The sequence below is a fragment of the Pygocentrus nattereri genome, chromosome 15, assembly GCF_015220715.1.
Source record: "Pygocentrus nattereri isolate fPygNat1 chromosome 15, fPygNat1.pri, whole genome shotgun sequence".
NCBI classification, from domain to species: Eukaryota; Metazoa; Chordata; class Actinopteri; order Characiformes; family Serrasalmidae; genus Pygocentrus; species Pygocentrus nattereri.
In genome coordinates this window covers 32,320,397-32,340,940 of record NC_051225.1, presented here as the reverse complement: position 1 = coordinate 32,340,940, position 20,544 = coordinate 32,320,397, and the positions used below count along the sequence as shown (strand labels likewise).

General features: G+C 38.5%; 1 protein-coding gene across 1 annotated transcript; it reads right to left on the bottom strand.

Annotated features, from left to right (window-relative positions):
• Positions 1–244: 244 nt before the first annotated feature.
• Positions 245–19,499, bottom strand: kif14 (kinesin family member 14). The gene is made up of 29 exons (XM_017702392.2): positions 18,251–19,499; positions 17,352–17,606; positions 17,138–17,225; positions 16,764–16,862; positions 16,266–16,318; positions 16,146–16,176; positions 15,937–16,044; positions 15,667–15,783; positions 15,299–15,417; positions 14,751–14,923; positions 14,351–14,498; positions 12,263–12,326; positions 11,946–12,130; positions 10,487–10,589; positions 10,228–10,382; positions 9,674–9,821; positions 9,404–9,556; positions 9,197–9,329; positions 8,176–8,275; positions 7,930–8,071; positions 7,416–7,519; positions 6,043–6,143; positions 5,539–5,775; positions 5,201–5,388; positions 3,813–3,965; positions 3,613–3,735; positions 3,411–3,485; positions 1,274–1,418; positions 245–1,146 (listed from the first exon to the last, which is right to left on the bottom strand). The coding sequence occupies exons 1-29, from the start codon at positions 19,183–19,185 to the stop codon at positions 779–781; spliced, it is 4,803 nt and encodes a 1,600-aa protein (XP_017557881.2). The 5' UTR covers positions 19,186–19,499; the 3' UTR covers positions 245–778.
• Between the last annotated feature and the right edge of the window lie 1,045 nt (positions 19,500–20,544).

Genomic DNA, 20,544 nt, shown 5'->3' with positions numbered 1-20,544 from the left:
CAACGTGTGGATGCTGTTGGGACAAAACCTGGTATCTTCAAAAAGGAAGTAAACTGATAAAAAAAAAATCCAGGACCTTTTATGTTGGTCTGTTCATCACATCATCATTGTCAAACTATCAAAATTCGAAGAACAAAAATGGAGATACAAGGTTTTGTCCCGACAGCAATGATATGCCATGCTGGTCTTTGTTGTTTTTTCTAGCTCACTGGTTTATTCAGGTTACTGAAAACACACAAGCTGATCTGTCATCATCAGTGTTTATTGTTGCAAAATACTGTATAATTTACTGGATTATTGCATGATCGTGAAAAAATGTATTAATTAATGCCCACAATGTAAAGGGTCATGTTTTTGGAGGTGCAGGGAGAGCAAAAGTGAAAGAAAGCTTTGTGCAAAGTTGCAAAACATTGTGTACAAAAGCTGTGAGGTTACAGAAACGTATATGAATATCTAATATACAGGAGAATGACTTAATACCGTTTTACTTTTTACAACAGTACAACATTACTATATCCTTAGTAATATACAAGCAGTGAATACCATTGTGTTTATACATATATGCATGGAACATATGATGTATAAACAACAAAGACAGTGTTTATCCAAAAAATAAGCATAATCTAGTTGTGTCACAATTTGTTAATTTACTCTTGTGTTACTTCACACAAAAATCTGACGGAGAAAAGTTGTGTTGGGAATCCTGATACTGATATACATACAGATGCTTAAGTGCAAAAATATGGTAACATTAAAAGCTGACTTCTGCTACAGTTGACTAAACCCAGCGAACATCCCTGGAGCAAGAGCTAACACCAGAGGACATTGAGTACACTATTTTAGGGACGGTTCGGTTTCTGGTGCCGTGACCCGACTCCTGGTCTTCAGCTTTCACAAAGATATTCTTAGAGGTGGATAACTCTATATTTTCTTCACGGCTTTCATCAAACAGTGCTGTTAGAGAGCATAATGCTGAGTGCACTTCATCACGTGCATCCATAACACTCTTTAAGCATGGAAGCTGAAGACTGTCAGAAAGGCTGGTGTCCGTCTGTCTCGGTAGTCCATGTACTACATTGCTAATAGTCTTGGTCAAAGACTGAATTGCTTCTTTGAAGGAACTAAGGTGAGCATCACTGCCTCTGCCTATGGAAAAGATCAATGCAGATTGTTAAATAAGACATATCAAATAAGTTCAATAAGATGTTAAATCATTTCAGAGTAAGTAAATTTGATAATTGCTGCAATTTGCAATAAAGCTTAGAAAACATACCTCTTAGAGTGCGAGACAAGGTGGAGTGAAGATGCTGGAGCGCCTGGTTTAGCTGGAAGAGTTTGTTAGCTGTGTTTCTTATACTTTCCAAGTGCGAAGCATCACCAGCATCCTCTGAAGCATTCTCCAAATAATCTGGCTTTTCCTGCAACACCCAGATGCACAAAAACACCTTTAATACTTGTAACCAACGACCTTGGTACCTTGTGACAGGAAAGCTCCTGCACTGAACACTGCCTTCATGTGCTTTACAGGTTCTCAACTATCCCCTCAAGTCATAATTAGAAGTGTGAGCTTTGGAAACAATTGACATCTTTTCTGACTTGTTCCTGACCTTTTTGCATCATGGTGGAGGAAAAGAAACATCGTCAGTTGGCAGTTTTAAAAGGTGCAATGTGTAATTTTGTGATACGTAGCAGTGAGATTGCAGATTACAACCAAATGAATACCGCTCCCTCACTCCTCCCTTTCCAGGCGTGTAGTAGATCCTATGGTGGCTGTGATGGATTTGTTTCTTTGTTGATGAGGATTCATCCGTCCTTGCTTCTTCTTGTGTTAAATAATAAGTAGGATCATCCATTTATTAAAATTTAGGTTCTCTCTACACAAAATGGTTAGCCAGCACCAGTGACAACCACTGATTCTTCTTCTTTCCTACGTCTTCCAGCCAGTGCTATAGCACCATCAACGTCAAGCTGCTGCTTTAGTGTAAAAACTCAAAAGGCATTCTCTCTCTACAGCCAGTGTTTGGTTTGTCTGTTTTGAGCTACTGTACAAAAGGTACAACATGGTGGCTTCTGCTAGACCCACTCCCTGTGTAGATATGAAAGGCTCATTCTAACTTTATAATCACCAGTAAAATCAAATCATTGTGTTTATTAACAGGTTATACATAATATAATGAAAACATGGTTATGTATACTATATGCCATTTCTGTTACTAGAACTGCCTTAATCTCACACACTGCACCTTTAAAAAGCAGCTTAAAATGTCTATTTCTTTCATTTTCTCTAGTTTTCTATATGGTATTTTATTCTTTTTGTCTTCTCAGATTTCTTTTAGATTTTTTTTACGTTTCTTGCTGTCCTCTTTCATTTCATTCATGTACATTCATTCACATCTGATCTTTTCTTACTGGTTTGAACTTCTTTACTGTTGAATTATTTTTCAAATATTTTAAAGAAATAAAAGGTGCTATAAAATGTATTCATTTATTTACAGCCAAATTGGTTGACCGCCATAGAAATTTGCTTGGCTATAGATTTTGTCTGTGTTTACAGTGGGGCAAAATGTTTACAAGATATCAAAACAGACCAGACCAGCAATAGTTAGGTAGAACAAACATCCTATATCATGAATAACTTATTATCAAATTACAGCCGTTTTGAGCAAGAAAACTAAAATTATGAATTTACACATGGAAAATAAGGCCAGTATGTGAAGGCAGCATTAAAGAAGGAAAGCACCTTCAATAAGCCATTAGACATGCAGACATAAGAACATGACATTTATACTGGGGGGAAAAAAAAAGTTCACATCCTTTTTGCAGTTCAGCTGTACTTAGAGCTTGACTTAAGACTGCACCTGAACTAATTAATACTCAGTATAGACAGGCTTCATTGTTTAAAGAAGCAAGCCCTTAAGCTAATTTTCAATAAAAAACAAACAATATCTGGTCAAAATAGAGAAAAACGGGTAAAGCAGATGGCAAATGAAAATACCTACAAATTATACAGAAGAAAAAAAAAATGTATGTATATACACCATAAACCTAATTAATCAATAAAATCTGACAGCAGAGAAACAAGTGTCTAATGCAAGGTCTGATCTTTGTGTTGCTCGAACACAGTGCTTGGATAAGGACGCATGATAATAGCACCCTGCTAAAAGCTCACAATGAGGCTGTAGTTTGTGCACGGAAGATAACAAAAACAACCGTGTTGAGGTGACAGATGACTCTTTGTTCAATACATTCATTATCTTAACAATACGACCCAAGAAGGCCGCGATAAGCCTGCTTAAGCACATCGTTTTCATTAGCATTGTAAAAGCTAATTCAAAAACACTGTGGGGGTAGGCATTAATTCAAAACCTTTTCTTTCAATGTCAAGACCAACTACAATTTTTTATACATACCGACATGTTGCAATGAATGTAGCTTTGCAAAGCATTTGCCGCCTCCAACATTCTGGTTTTAAGGCTCTGCAAAATCTGGAAAGCAAAATGTATATTTTGAATATAAAAAAAACAAAACGGAGAGAATACAGCAGATGTTCTACTTCTTCACTTTACACAACAGTATTTGAAATAAGCTAGAACAAAGAACTGTCAAAATAACCTGAGTTCTAGGTTGAGCTAGTTGAGCATGTCTGAGCATTTCTTTGCTAATAGAGAGACCCTCTTCCAGAAGAGCCCTTACACCTCGGCACATTCCCTTTCGCATAGACTCCACAGCAGGCCTCTGAGGAAATAGAATTGCAATAAACCTCAAATGTTTACTTAGGCATAAAATTGCATGCATTCCTAGTGAAATATTACTTTGCCAGTGATGTCAGATCCAAGTTCGGTCAGATGCAGATGGGTCCCAGTCACTGTTGCCAGCAAACCTACAGCACTGAGTGCTGCATTCATACACCTGCCAGTTTTTCTTTGGGCTTCATTCACCATAGAGGAGATTTCAGAGTCACAGCCCTGAAAACACAGAGTGGCGAATAAGAGAACTTTTCCACTAACCTAATCTGGGTTACATCAACCTAAACCATATTTTCTGTCAAAAAATGAATGAACGAATGAATGAATGAATGAAGTGCTAAAAATATATTGTTGCTGTCGGAAGAAAACCTCGGATCTCCATTTTTCAGTTTTTGACATAATTTGAAAGTATCTGTTACTCTTTACATTGCTTGTAAATTTTATGATGAATGGCCTAAAAGAAATTATCCAAAATTACATGGGAAAAATTCTGGTTCCATTGACTTGCATTGAAAGTAAAGTACATTTTTTCCTTCTCCTGTAAAGTTACCATTTTGGTTTTCTTCCAACAGCAGCGATATACAGTATTGTGCAAAGGTTAGCGATCAGTCAAATTTTCAGGTCAAAATAAAAACATTTGAATCATTTTTCAGCATCAGAAAAAAGTTGCAAAACACAGAGAATTACACAAATATTAAATGTCCACTCTGCCTTTCGTTCTTTTTTACAAGACTTACTTTCAGTTTTTTATAAAGAAATCTGCAGGAATATTTTTCACACCAAAATTCAGTCTTAGATGTTGGTTGCATTTTTATGCCTCTCAGAATCCAAGTAACCACAAACACATTCAATAATGTTGAGGTGTGGGCTCTGTGGTGGTCAGTCCAAATTATTCATTAAGGTGCATTTCCTTTTTTTCAGTAATGGCTTCATGACAGTTACATATTGTTTCATACTCATTAGCATTGGGATGTCTTCTTGCAGTGGAAAGACTGACAAACACCTGTTAATTTTTCACCCCTGAAGCAAGAGTGGAGCTTGTTTTTAAGTACTTTAAGTACTGATTTCTGATAAGGAAAGTTTTGGTGATCTACCAGGTCCTGCACCAGACCTTGGAATTTTTTAAACTGTAATTTATCTCCTTTAAAAGCACTGTTTGACTATAGTCTATATCTGTTTAATTTTTGGCTACATAAAATTACTGGTTGATATTATTTATCTAAATGTTTAGCTTCTTACAATTTGTATCAGTGACAAATATTTCATAATGATTGGGCCCCAATCTGAATGCTTGTAACATTTAATGACTAAACAGGAAGAGACAAAAAAGAATATATATTTTTTCCATATGCAGTTATAAATCTATTTATTATGCCAAAAAGTTTGAAATGGATGTTAAAAAGTACTTTAACAATAAAAGTCCAGGTAGCACTCAAATCTCTTGTACCATGTACCTGAATAAGCAACTGAAAATAGCCTCCCATGTTCTTTACTTCGGTCTTGAGATCTTCCACTGTTCGGGAGACTGACTGATTTCTGGGCTGGATGTTGGCGACCCAGTGCATGGTAATGAACACTGCTCTCTCAATAGCAGAGGTGGCTCTCACAAGATGAGTCTGTGCATCAGTGCTGCATGCAAACACTGTTCACACACAGAGACAATGAGAACCTCAGTATGGTGTTGGAATGACAGTATAATATACAACATGGCCAAGTTCCTCACTGTACTCATGGACCAACACTGATGGATGACTTTGGTAATATATGGCTGTTTAAACACAGAAAAGCTTACAGTTGTCCTGGGTGTTGTCATCAAGCTGGTGGTACAAGTCTGCAATGGAGTTTGCCGCACTATAAATATAGAGCAGGTCCAGGGTTAGTTTGTCTGCCAGGCTCTCGCTCTCCTCTGCTGATGGGCTGGCACGTAAGCGGGAAACTATGCCAGCTATGAGATCTTTGCAGATGCCAGGCAAGGCTGACTCTGAGCCACTGCTATGAAGAGATGGGGGATTCCTCACACCCATTAGGCCTAGAGTAATAAAACATGATGAAACATCATAGCACCACAGATTATCCAGTGCAACAAGAATGCCTCTTATTTTTGAGGGGAAATGAAGAATACTACTTTTAAGACAAAAACATTCACTTAAATGTCCAAAGTTGCAAAAATACAGCATGGTAAAATTCTTACAACGGTACAAAGTTTGATGTCAATCAGCCATGATACATTTTAGGTCATTTAGGATCATTAACCAGTCAAGGGAAATTCAGAACACATACAAAGGTAATACATTACCAGCAGACTGTGAGGATGAACAGTGTAAACTCTGAATGGGGTGCACTCTGATCTCGTAGAGTCTGCCGGAGATACGCCTGCTTTTCAACAGGCTCCTGCTCCTGACAACATTTCAGTGAAAGATCTTACAGTCCAGCAAAAATCAAGCCACATATTTTTATTTATATACATTTTCCCCTAGCATTCTGTATTGCTCCTTTTTAAGAGTATCTATACTCATTAATTTTCCATCGTTCAGATTTGCTAAAGTCAAAAACACAAGGTCAAAAATTCCACTGTGGGGTATATCAATACAGCCAAGTACACTATATGCCCAAAACTATGTGCATATAATATGGGGTTGGACTCCCTACTCAATGGGCTTTCCACAAGATTTTGGAATGGGTTTGTGGGAATTTGATGGGGAAAACAGCCTTCACCAAAGCTGGAAGTATGAAATTGCTGCAGCATTAACATTACCCCCAGACCATTATCCCTCCTCCACCAAACTGTATTTTTGTTCATTTATTATTAGCAATGATTGTGGCTGAAACACTGGAACTCAACAACTAGGAGAGGTGTCCACATACTTTTGCATCACACTATGACAACAAACTCAATGTCAACTATTTTACCAAAACACCTGAGGTCAGTACTGGGCTCATAAGAATTTGCCTTACTAGGTTAGATTCTGTGTATTCCTTAACATTTCATTCTTTATTTAAAATAAAAATACATTTCCCACTTTTTTTATTCATTCAATGTAACTATCACATTATAAGCTTAGGGTAAGTTTTGCATAAAAGGACTGTAAATAGAAATAGCAAGTTGGAAGACATGCATGAAAGACATGTTAGCCAGTTTTCCTAATCAAATTCTCCAAGTACACAAGGCAAGTTCAGTATAAGCACATACCACTGCTTCTCTACAGAGCCAACTAAATGACACATCAAGAAGAGCAAGGAATGAATGTACACAAACGAAACAGCTCACAGGAAGGATAACAAAGTAAAGCAGCATGAGCACAAATTAGCTGCAAGTGTGGGCCATGCTCCAGAGAACTGGGCTTGACAGGCTGGTGGGGAGAGGTCTGACAGTCTGCCATGCTGCAGTTGGCCACATCTCTATGAACAAATTACCATTACGGCAATAAACATGCCAAACCAGAAAAATGGAAAAGCACAGGAGGGAAAACTAAGCTGTGAGCCGGAGATGGAAGAAAAGAAGAATATAAAGTTGCTTAATAAAGTTTAATTCACCCATTTTAATTTCTATGCAGATATTTTTTTGCATTTTTTGTTTGTTTTTTCACACAGAAAGTAAAATTATATGTGATCCATTTCCAGGTAAAGCAAGATTAAGCACATAAAGTGACAGAACAGGAATAAAAGTACCTTCTGCGAGAAAAAGAAGAGGTTGAGGAGGCTGAAGATATATCTGGCTCCCACTGGTCGTTGGGGTCATAAAACACATCATCACCTTTAGAGGCACAGTTTCCCTACAAGCAATAAAATCAAACTTGATTTAGCAACCAATTTGCATAAACTACAAAAATAAGATGCTGCAGTTTCATTTGTAGACAAGTTTGAATCTACTGTCTTGTCCACTGCTCACATGAACAGTGGGTTGTAAAAGAGTTAACGCATGTTGGCCACAGGTTCTATGAGGGGATGATTTGCTTGCATGTCTGGGTCCGCTGCGATAAGCACCATTTTATCACTGGATCCTTGCTGCTTCGCTAACTTTATGGGGTGATTAAAAAGGCCTTAAAAGAGCTCGACTAAAGCTCGAAAAAATTACTTTAAACACATTGGCAGCAAGTAGAAGTGTGGTAAAGAACCATTAAATTGTCTTGTATTCATTCTCTGGTATTAAAGACAGACTATTCGCTATTCGTGTTTGGACTACCTGTTCAATCTCCCTCATGGCAACCAGGTTGCTCTGGAATTTCTCGAGGCTCCAGAAGGTGGAGATTCCCAGTTTAGTGTTCTGCACTTGGATCTGCATCTCAGCATCATCTACTCCACTCTCTACATCAGAGACTTCATGTCTGTAAGAGAGGAGATTATGGTCAGCTGGTTTGGTTAAAAACAAGCTTATATATTTAATTGCTCAAATTAAATCCAAATAACCAGAGAAAAGAATAAGAAAAACCTGCTGAAGACTGTGTGCTTCCTAAATTTCGCACTTATTTTGTTAGCTTCTTCAATCATCAATGACAACTTCATAGCATCCCACTGTGGAGGAACTGTATCTGGAAGGAAAAAAAAACCCAATATAATACATACAGGAAATGAAGTCTCAATTCTGTCATTATAATTTTTGTGTGAAAATTTAAAGTAAGGAGAACTTAGCCCTGAATGGTGAAAAATGTTTATCGCTCTTGTACACAATAACAACTGCAAAACTCACATACAGTCATATGCAAAGGTTTGAATACTCCTGGTGAAGTTTTAAGTTATTTTTACTTTTAAATTTATTTGTGAAAATAAGTTAAATATCCTTTTCATGGAACAAACAAACAAACATGTCACTATTCTGCTAATTTTAGTAGCATTACACACAGGAAGAAAAATAAAACATAAAAGATAAAATGTGCCATAACTTTTGCACAGGCCACAACGTATGTTTATTTTCCCCCCTTCAGTATGTTTAATTCAGTAAATAAACAGAAATTGTGCTGTGTAATAAAATGTGCCGAAGTGTGTTCTCTTTAGGTGATGTGCATTTCACCAAAAAAAACAGTGACACCCGAACCTTTCCATATAACTATGCATATTTGCATAAATGCACAAAAGTAGATTTATATTCAACTGTGCACCTGCATTAAGCTGTGGCACCATTTCAAAAAAACGTAAAATAACATTGTTATTTGTCATCTTTTGAGTAAATGGACAATGTTACTTTTTAGCCTATAATGATAATAAATAATTAAGTAAATAAATAAATAAATAAACAAATAAATTATTTTGTTACACAGCAATATATATATGAAATCTTTTTAACTAAACAACATTCTTGAACACATGTATATTGCTAACATTTTAAGAGGATGCATTTTAAATAACATTCAAGGTCAATTTCAACATTTCTAGTAATTAGCAGAGATTATTTTTAATACCTTTTTTGGCTCAGTGCAGCACATTAAGTGAGAGAAAGCAGATATTTAACTAACCGGTCCTGGCAGTCTGGTTCACCTTCAAGGCACGCTTCCTCTGAATCTCAGACAGATCTTCAGCAATTTTCCTCTTTTCTGCTTCCAGGGCCTCAAGAATTTTAGCATGTCGAATATCATTATCAGCCATAGCCTAAAAGAAGCAAACGTCGTTAAAACATGAAGCAACATGATTCCATTACAAATGTGCTAAATCAACGCTTGTACCTGTCTGGCAGCCTGGGTCTCCATTTGTAACCGTTTTTTGTGCATGCTCATTTCTTGCTCTAGCAGAGTCTTGGCAGTCTGCAGCTCCTCCATCTTGCTGGCTACCCGCTGCCTCTCAAGCTCCTGTGCTCTTTTCCTTTCGCTCTCCTCTTGCTGAGAAAGAGAGTTTATTGTTTGCAGGTGACAAAAGAGGCACTTAAGATACATTTACAATTAAATAGCTCTTTGCACTTGTTTAGATTCGGTTTTTGGACAGTGAATAAAACGTACAAGTTCTCTCTCCAGAGCTTTTATCTTGTTCTCGTACTGCAACTTTTGGTCAAACAACTCTTTCTGTGCCATTTCTTTAGCCACTTGAATCCCCTGTATCATTTCCTCCTTGGCTTTCAGTCGAGCATCTTCAATCTCTGCTTCTAGTCTAGAGATAGCAAAAACATATGAGATGGACAACACACACACACTTCTGAAAATGCCATGTGTATATATATATATATATATATATATATATATATAAAATCTCATGTCTATATTAAGTTAAGAGCTGTTTAATTCTTAATTAATCGCTATTAATATTTTTCTAAAACATTTCTGCAAATTCCGAGTTTCACTGATAGCTGAGAGTGGTGGCTTGTTAATTGCATCAAACTTACAATTTGTAAAATATTTTTCTAAAACATTTATACAAATTGTGAATTTGATGCAATTAACAGGCTACCACTCTCAGCTATCAATGAAACTCAGAATGCGAAACCAATGAACTAATCAGAATACTGGTGTAATCTATTGATACATATACATGTTAAAATTATGCATTCTAAACTCACTGAGCTCTCTGTGCGGAGAGCAGCTCATTTTTGGCAAACTCAAAGTCCTTTTGGCCATCGCCAGAACTCCAACAGGACACACGCTTTCCACTCTGCACTTCAGCTGGGTGGTTGAAGCGGAAGTAATGATCTCCTCCAAGGATCACCCTGTCGCCCTAAGGAAAATCACATCAAGCCAGGATAAGCAGGTTACTATAAGCACTCTTTAATGGAAAATCTACGTGATTTCAAAGAACAGTTTCTCTCATTTCTCTCTTACATGGTGGAGGACAGTGACTTCAGACACAAGGTTTCCATTCACAAAGGTCTTGGCGTTTTTCATGGGTGTGATGCTGACTAGACCATTTACGTTGGAGATCACACTAAAGGAAAAAGTATAGAAGCACAGACAAACTTTCTATCGATGGTTAAACAAGTCCACCCTTCCTTAAACAAACTGGAAGCAGGTCTTCTAAAAAGGAAGCTTTAATGAAGGCAAATAAAGACACTCAAAATACAGAAAATTTTAATATATTTAGTAGTTGATGTCCTGTGTAATTCCAAGTTAAATATATTTGTTCTGTTTTTTGTATCATGCTGGAAAATTAGTAACTTGCACTTAATGGCCATTTTAACTAGATATTACATAAACCACTTTTGCACAGTACTGCAACGAAACAACAGGCATTCAAACAGATTGTCGCGTGTAGTAGATGGTGGTTTAATAAAAAAATAAATAAATAAGAAAAAAAAAAAACATGCCTTACAAATCAAGGTTTTTTTTTGTTTTTAAAATGGTTTGAAAACATGAAGTACACCTTGTTTGGAAATCAGCAACTTTGACCCCATTTATACCTGGTCACTTCATGCGTCTTGAGTATCAGGATTATATCTGGATAAGGCCAAACCACATAAAAATGCAAGTATAAGATGCATTTACAAATACAATTCCAAACATTCAAAACACTTTAGGAGCTGGCTATAATGCTTTCTCAGACCATGTTATAGCAGTCTAAATGCTTGCGTCTCTCCGAGACGACTTTGACAACTGAAACCCCTCCCAGTACAACCACAACTCCTCCCCATGCCGTATATCACTGGGTACGTGATGATCCGTGTCTGTGAGGAAGACAATCATGGAGGACACGGTTGGGGACCAGACAAAACAAAAAGCCTAATAGCAATATGGGTAGACACTAGTGCACAGATCAAACTGCAGACAAAGAGGCGAAGCAGATAAAGAACTGGTAACACAGCAATTAGATCTCAGTCCAGCTAAGTAGACACACATGACTACCAAGTGTAAAAGGCATGTGGTTAAAATCTTATCAGGATACAATCCAGATACAAGACAAATGAAGTGACCAGGTGTTAAATGGGGTCTTAAAGACTTTAAGCAAAGGCACTAAATCTTTAACTGATTTGTTCAAATGAATCTTAAACATCTAGAACATGTTCCAGTTTATCCTTCCATACAGATCATTGTCAAGCTATTATTATTATTATTATTATTATTATGATGAACAAATGTTTAGCTCACTTGTCTTATTTGACAGACAGGCTGGCCAGACTTAAAGTACTTGTACTTTCTTCTGACAGAGAGATGATGGGAGACATCACGACCAACCAGATACCACCATGTTCAATTCCAAAGTAAAATATTTTGGCAACCAGACGTCAATGCGGATCTCGAGTTATCTGGTATTATGCTGTGTTCTTGGTATATTTAGGCATCTTACCAGTGCTCATCAGCAATAAGAGCCCCAGACAGCTGGATGTCATGGGCTGACTCAGACTTGAGCTTGCCGACCTTGGTCTGTCCCTCCTTAATCATGTACAAGAGCATCTCTGACAGCTGAGGATCCTCATTCAGGTTCACAAGGTTAGGGAGCCGGTTATCCACTTTAAACGTGATGCCTACACGCTGATAGAAGAAAAGGACAGAAAAAAGAAGAGAAAAAACATGATGAGAGGAGTGGGCACAAGAGAGTCTTGAAGCACATGTTACAGGTGAAGACAAGTACAGTAATGAAACAATGGAATAGAAAGTATTAACCTGCAGCTCTTTGGTTTCTTCACGTTTCCTCCTCTCAGCTTGCTCCAGCTTTTCCTTCCAAGTTCTACACAAGACAATAAACAATAGAGAAATAGCTGGTCAAATACTCAACCCTTGAAAGTCATCCAAACATGTGTTTTACGATGCATAATCTTTGTTAGCCAGATAACGAGATACAGAGAAATTACACCTATTTTTCAAATGTTCTATGTAATTAAATGACCAAGATGTGAAAAAAGTAATTCAGTGATTTGTGAATGCTTGATATTAAATGCTTAATTGTACAGAAACTTACAAACTCGTGTGTCTTACAGTGGCAGGAACCATGGGTTGCAATATCTGCTACATAAGGTCATAATTTTTACAAAAGTTTTTTTATGTGATATTGATAATTGTAAAGTAGTGGTACAGCACCCTGAATGTACCTCTGGGTTTTAAAAAATACACTATATTTCCAAAAGTATTTGCTCATCTGCCTTTTATGCATATGAACTTGAGTGAAATCCCATTCTTAATCCATAGGGTTTAATATGATGTCGGCCCACCGTTTGCAGCTGTAACAGCTTCAACTCTTCTGGGAAGGCTTTCCACAAGGGTTAGGAGTGCGTTTATGAGAATTTTTGACCATTCTTCCTGAAGCGCATTTGTGAGGTCAGACACTGATGTAGGACAAGAAGGCCTGGCTTGCAGTCTCTGCTCTAATTCATCCCAAAGGTGTTCTATTGGGCAGTCATGTTGGAACAGGAAGGGGCCATCCCCGAACTGTTCCCACAAAGTTGAGAGCATGAAATTGTCCAAAATCTCTTGGTCTGCTTAAGCAGTAAGAGCTCCTTTCACTCGAACTAAAGAGCCGAGCCCAACTCCTGAAATACAACCCCACACCATAATCCCCCCTCCACCAAACTTTACACTTGGCACAATGCAGTCAGACAAGTACCGTTCTCCTGGCAACCACCAAACCCAGACTCATTAATCGTATTGCCAGATGGAGAAGCGTGATTTGTCACTCCAAAGAACATGCCTCCACTGCTCTAGAGTCCAGTGGCGGCGCTTTACACCACTGCATTTGACGCTTTGCACTGCGCTTGGTGATGTAAGACTTTGATGCAGCTGCTCAGCCATGGAATTTATTCCATGAAGCTGTCTACACACTGTTCTTGAGCAGTGAAAGCCACATGAAGTTTGGAGGTCTGTAGTGTTTGACTCTGCAGAAAGTTGGCGACCTCTGCGCACTGTGCGCCTCAGCATCCGATGACTCCACTCTGTCATTTAATGTGGCTGAGTTGCTGTTGCTCCCAAATGCTTCCACTTTGTTATGATACCACTGACAGCTGACTGTGGAATATTTAGTAGCGCAGAAATTTCACTACTGGACTCGTTGCACAGGTGGCATCCCATCACGGTACCATGTTGGAATTCACTGAGCTCCTCAGAGGGACCCCTTCTTTCACAAATGTTTGTAGAAGCAGTCTGCATGCCTATTTGCTTGGTTTTATAGAAGTGTGACCATGGAAGTGATTGGAACACCTAAATTTAATGATTTGGATGGGTGAATGAATCATTTTGGCAATATAGTGTATATAGTTTAGTCCAAAACTTTCTCAAAACTATCAAAATAAATCAGATATCAGGCAGAAAATTCAAAACTATTTCATGTAATAACTTTCTTTGAGGGAGCTTTGGAGGCATCAAACTCTTCAGATGTCTGGTTCCCATCAATACCACTGTGAATGGTGCGGAAACTGTGACAAAGTTCCTCTAAAACAGAGCGTTTCACATAAAATCCCAGTGAATTACTTTATTTACATCTTAAACATTTAATTATGCAGAAATGTTGAGAATTCCCTTTTAATACAGCCTTAATACACCTTAAATATTCCTATTAAGTAACTACATGGGAAATAATGCAAATAAGGAACAAGTAATATTTAAGCTATAGGAGTGATGAATGGAAGCCTAGGCCCACCGTGGATCCCTGACATTCAATGGGTTAAACTCATTTGAAGCTAAACCCGTTATCCAGTTTACTGAGAAATTTTGCTTTATGAAACATCCCTTGTACTATAGTGTGAATGCTTTTGGGATTACCTGTGCACCTCAGCCATCTCTCTCTCCTGCTGAGAGAGCTGAGTTTTTAAAGCAGCGATTTCCTGTTGGAACTGCCTCATGTTCTCAGGGTCAATGCCCTGTGAGCTCATCTGAGCTGCCCGCAGCTTCTCCACCTCTGCTTTTAGCTCTGGTTAGGAAAATACAAGCAGTACAATGAATTCACATATTCAGGTGCCTTTACTATTAATCTACTGCCCTCTGCTGAGAGGAAGATAGCAAGCACAGTGATGTTTCCACTGAACAACCTCACAGACCACGGCTAGACCCAGGTCATTAAATGGAAAGTATGGTGAGGGCAAGGCTGGCTGTAATTGAACAGTTGAAAGCAAAGCAGGTGATTCATGTGGAGGTGGAGGGCAGAGGGAATGGAGGCGCTGACCTCGGATCAGCTTAGCGTTGGTATCCTCGTTGACCTTGGCCACATTGATGATCAAGCGGGCCTGCTGAGCATAGCGTAGAGTGCTTAGGCTTTCATCCACATTGCTGGCAGCTGGACTGAGAGTCGCAATCATGGCTGTTTTGGAGTTCCCACCCAGGCTTTCCTTTAGCAACCTAAGCACAGGAGAGATGACAGTTATGCTGATAGCCACTTACAAAAAAAGAACTAATGACTAAACCTTAATGGCAAATATGTATCTTTTAACATGGCCTTGTTTTAACAATATGTAAGATGAGATTTCAGATGCAAGTACTGTCAGTCATTTAAGTCAAATCGATCAGCAATCCCAGCATGCAAAGATTCCTGCTGATGCAGATTACACTGCATTCATTATGGCAGATCTCGCGATACCTACAGTTAAAACTCCGTGACAAAGGAAATGTTTTAAACAAATCAAAACTATTCTGCCTGTTCTTGGAAGCCAAAAAGGATCGAATTATAATTTATTTAAAAGATTAATCATGATGTGATGTCAGTGTATTTCTCACCACGTCAAGATCGATTCCCTGTATGGGATGAAGACTTTCCTTCTGCTCTGTGCTTGTTCAGATAGTGCAGAAATCACCTTCCCCAAAGTGAGCAAAGACTTGTTGATGCTTGCACCCTCCTAAGAATAATAAAACTTGTCATGATAAAGTTTAAACACACAAAGATTTCAGAATCATTTTCAGAAAGTTTCCACTCCAGTCAAGTTTTACTTTAGTTCGGCTTCTTTAAATCCTTCTCCAAGCAAAAAAATTTATTTAGCTCCCATATTCAGATAGTTTTGAGAAACAGACAGGGTGTGTCAGTTGAGTGTTAAATGGTTTAGTTTTTATTGTAAATAAACGACTGAAATTATTAATAAGCTGAATACCCTCAGCCGTTCTCCACTGGTCTGAGCGGTGGCACAGCGCTCGCTGCCTGCTAAATCCACCAGGTTGATCCTGCTGATGATTCTGTGGTCATGCTCTTCTCCTTCCACTAATTCTGTCTGCAGATGCACAGTAACACAATGGGGTAACAGCAACGGATAAGTTTGGCAAGGCAAATGTGAATATTGGTACTGCACACACATACAGGCAATAGAAGTGATACATGTCATTTAGCAGAAAGTGTAATACATCTTTAAAGAGCCAATAACAACCTTAGTCTGGGTCATGACCAGGGTGAAGACTGAGTGAGACCTGGAACTTTTGTCATTCATGCCAGTGGCAGCAGTAGCTCGCTGTTTATTTCCAAGCTCAAGCCAGGTCTGAGAGGATACAGGAGAGAATAAGAAAAGTTCAATAGTTCTCTTTGATTTCTACTAGATCTAAATTAATAAAGTTATGAACCAATGTAAGGTCAGCATACCTGAATATCAGCATAGGAGCTAACCACATTCCTATTAAAAAAATAAATCAATAAAAATCACCAACACTTGATTCTTTCTACTAATAAAACAATAATGACATTGAAATGTGCAATGCTTACGTTGACAGATCCTCAACATAAGGCCCGTCAACTGGGTGTTCTCTGACTCGCAACTAGAAAAGAGGAACAAAGTAATACTGTAATAGTATGCAACAGTGCTAAGATGGAAAGAAAACATAAATAAAAAAGGCACAATTTAAATACTTAACAAAATATACAGGCATTGAAACTATGCCTTTTGTTCAAATCAGGACATTTTAAATATAATACATTCTGCTCTGTTAAGATTTAGTTAGCAGAATACATCCAACACTCCTACACAGACCATAGGCTTATAAAATTATATCTGACTTTATATAGTATCATTTGATGAATCTATACTAATACTATTACCTATGAGTTAATATGCCAATCAAAACTTCAGTCAATTATCATATGATGAGATACTTTTTAATATCATAAGACTTAGAAGTTGCGCTGTCAGCTTTTAACCAAGGGACAAAACATCTAACAAGGCACGTGGGGGGGGGGTAATGTGAAGTTACTTATTCTACTCACAGGCATCTTCTTCTGGTTTTGTTCATCCTTCACTACAAGCAAATCATGGATCTTCTCATTGTACACTTCAAAGTAGCTCATCTCTAGGTGACAGGTGACCTGCAAAAGTACGTAAAAACATGCATCCAAGCACACATCTGTGACAAATCTTTGCTTCAAAATATACAAAACAAAATACATAGTATTGATCTGCCCACTCAGCCCATTTTTATCATTTCAGCATTAAACACACTTAGGCCAGGTGATGAGCACTTGATTACTTAGTTCATGAAGGTTGGGAGTTGAAATGAGACAAAATCAGGATTCGGGAGCCTTAAGGACAGGATTGGTGCCCCGTTTTTTTTTTTTTTTTTTTTTTTTTTTGGATAGCTTACCTCCTGATTGTCAGCTCTAGACAACCTTAAGAAAAGTTCCTCACAGAACCTTGGTATAACTCCAGCTTCTTCACCAAAACCCATCATACTGGAAGAAATGATTGAAATGATTGAAGAAATGAACAATTCAGAAAATACAATAACTGACTAACATTACATAAGGGACAGAACTGGGTGTCTGTGGAAACCTGAAAATCTGAAAGCATAAACTTACGTGTAGGACTTTCCTGAACCAGTTTGCCCATAAGCAAAAAGGCAAGTGTTAAACCCTTCAAAAGCTCTTTCAAGCAGGGGCTTAGCCAGATTCTCATAAATCATCTGCTGACTTGCAAAATGAGGATCCATTTCATCAAGTGAGCAAAAAGAATAGTCAAAGGAAAACGTGTAGGTTTGCTTAGTGTCCGGATGCTGAACCACCGTCTCCTGACTGTCCATGAAAATCACTCGATGGCTGTTCTCACCCTTTTCCCTGGTCACAAGAAAGAAAAGAAAAATAATTGTTGATGGCATCTACCAACCCAAAAAAAAGTTCAGAATAACAAAGATTAACAAAAAAAATCCTCAGATTAACATAAAAGCCGCATTAGATATCTGAAAAAAAGCTTGAAAACAGGTGGACAATCTCGAAAATATAACATCAGGATGATTCAAGACACCCTTACAATAAAACAAAGCGTATCATAGTATTAATCCAGCCCTCAAGGGTACATCTCAGTACCTTTAGTCAGGGGACAAAATTGTACCATAATCCACTGAAATTATATTTTCTCCACTCTACGTCTCGTCTCCAGCCTTTTTATTTTATTGTTCTGAATTAAAACTGGGAAAAACTTATTTAAGTTACACAACTGGACAGTGGAATGTTTGGAATTACTTGCCATATTAACAAAGGTTTATATATATATATATATATATATATATATATATATATATATATATGTACATCCCCACACAAATGTATTTATGTACGTGTACACTATTAGATGTGTATTGTTTTACATGCGTCTGCTGTTGTGTCCTATGTTTTGCTTTCAATAATAAATAATAAAAAATAAAAAACAACACATAATATTGTGATGTTGACCAAACCTAATATGAGTTTGGTTGTGTTACCTGAGACTGAAGGGTCTTACTCGCACCGCCACGGTGACTGCGCTGTTTTCCGTCTTGAGCTCTGGAGCTGGTGGAGCTGTGCTTTGGCTCCCAGCTTCAGCAGAGGTCAGGGTTTCACACGCAGCTGTGGGCCTGGCTTTGGCCGAGTTCAGGGCTCCACTGGGTGTGGAACTCAGCTGGGCTGAGGTTTTTCTCACCTGCGTGGAGCGAGGGGTGGCCATCGGGTTCCTGCTCTGACTGCTACTCAGTAACTTCTTATTAGAAGTAAACGGAACCAGAGGTTTGCCAATTTCAGTGCTCGTCTGCTTTGGCCTGTCCACACCATGGGACTTCACTGACACTGATCTTGAAACCTCTCTCACTGCCAGCCTCTCAAAGACTTCTTTCTTCAGACATATCTTCTCGAACCGAGTTTTTCCTGTTGGTGTTGAGGTTGTCTTGCCTTGGTCATGTGCTACGTCTCCGACACTTTGAGAAGAACGTGCTACCTTTTCTGTAGTTTTGCCCGGCGTGTTGACAGGCTGGAGTACGTCTTTGGCGGTGCGTTTAGCCTCCGTGCCCCTCAGGCTTGCCGACCTCAGCAGGGCTAAACTGCCCGGTGTCCGGCTGTTTGGCTCTGACAGGACGGCTGAACCTGCCCATGCTGTTTTCTCGGCCGTAGACGGGGTGCCTTTATCCACAGAGCCTGTTCGGGTCCTCCGCTGTAAGGTTAGCCGTTTCCCATGGGAGTCGCTTCGGTTCTCGGGATTTTCGACGGCTGTGTGCTCAGCGCCTTTGCTGCTGGTTTTTCGTTTCTGAAGAGTGAGCCGACCGTGGGAGGACATGGTGCTCGATCTCTCTCCATATTTACTTGTCATCGCAGATATTATATACGTCTTGTTTATCTCTTTACTCTTATTTAGGGATGATGCTATATCGCTTTTCAAGTCGTCCATTTTCCCCTTTTACGACGACAGTTAAATAATTCTCTCCGCTAAAACTGGAACACGTAACGTCTTAAAAAGCTGTATAGTTATACTGTAAACACTAACAAGGAACAGTCTGGCTTAACCGGAGGGGAGTCGCAGTCACTGGGTGTAACTGTAGCCAGCTAAGTGATATCTCCGGTAAAATAAGCTGATTTAGCTAATAACAACTTTGCTGCTATGTTCGCTAAGTAGTAAGGTAGCGAACTTCCATGCGGTGAAAAATAAACAGATATTTAGTAGCTACTGCGATGCTTTGTTTACCTTTTACTCGCACTGTTACTGCTGTCTACACCGCCATCTTACCGCTTCAATTCAAAAAGCTCTCGCTCAGTGTTATTGGACTACCGCAAGCGATTACGTCACGGAATATGTCATCGTTAGCTGGTGTAGTGACACTCATCGGTCGACAGGTGGCGGCACGTCGCTGTTTTTCCCTCGAACGGTTAAGCGAATACATCCATGACCAAAAATGACACTTTGTGTAAGCAATCTGCCTCAGAACTTGTTCTGATCAATCTAAAGTGATTTTACTACACTCTCAGAAAAGGTAGGACGCTGTCACTGGGGTGGGACCCTCAAGGGTGCATCTCAGTACCTTTAGTCAGGGAACATAACTGTACCATAATACAATGAAATGATTTTCTCTAAATTGTATCGACTCCACATATTTTATTGCTGTTTTAAAACATTGGGTTTGAAAAGATACAAATACGTACTTTTCACCTGGAAAAACTTATTTAAGGTATGCGATTGGACCTTAAAACCACTGTTGTACCTTTGAGGTTTGCACCTTGATGAACAAAAAGTATAACGGCACAATATCTTCATTTCTAAATGTAGTGTTCAAATGTTTGGGATTACTTACCATATTAACAATGTTTATTTTATATATAATGATTTTTACAGTGTAGATTTAAATATTGCCTACAGTTTGCCTAAAGATATTGCCAAATGTTATTCAATATTTCGAGTATTGTTATCAAATAATACAGGCTTATCATATTCTGACCGTTTTATGTACTTCTTTGCAACCAACATTGGTTTATATTATTGCAAACCGTGATTTCCAAACTTTTTTTGTACCTTGGCTGGACAGAACCATCTTATATTTTTCTTATATTATCCATAACCAGATTAGGATTTTGTAGCTTTGTTAAAATGATTTGATCAGTTAGAAAAACTTTCAGATGTGAGCTCATGCAAGCTTAGAGAACACACGGGCCAAAGGAAATTTAAGTCCAATATGGACATTAAAAGGTTAAAAAGAGAGCACAGCAGACGACACGTGCAACAGAATCACTTCCAAAAAAATACCCAGCAACTCCT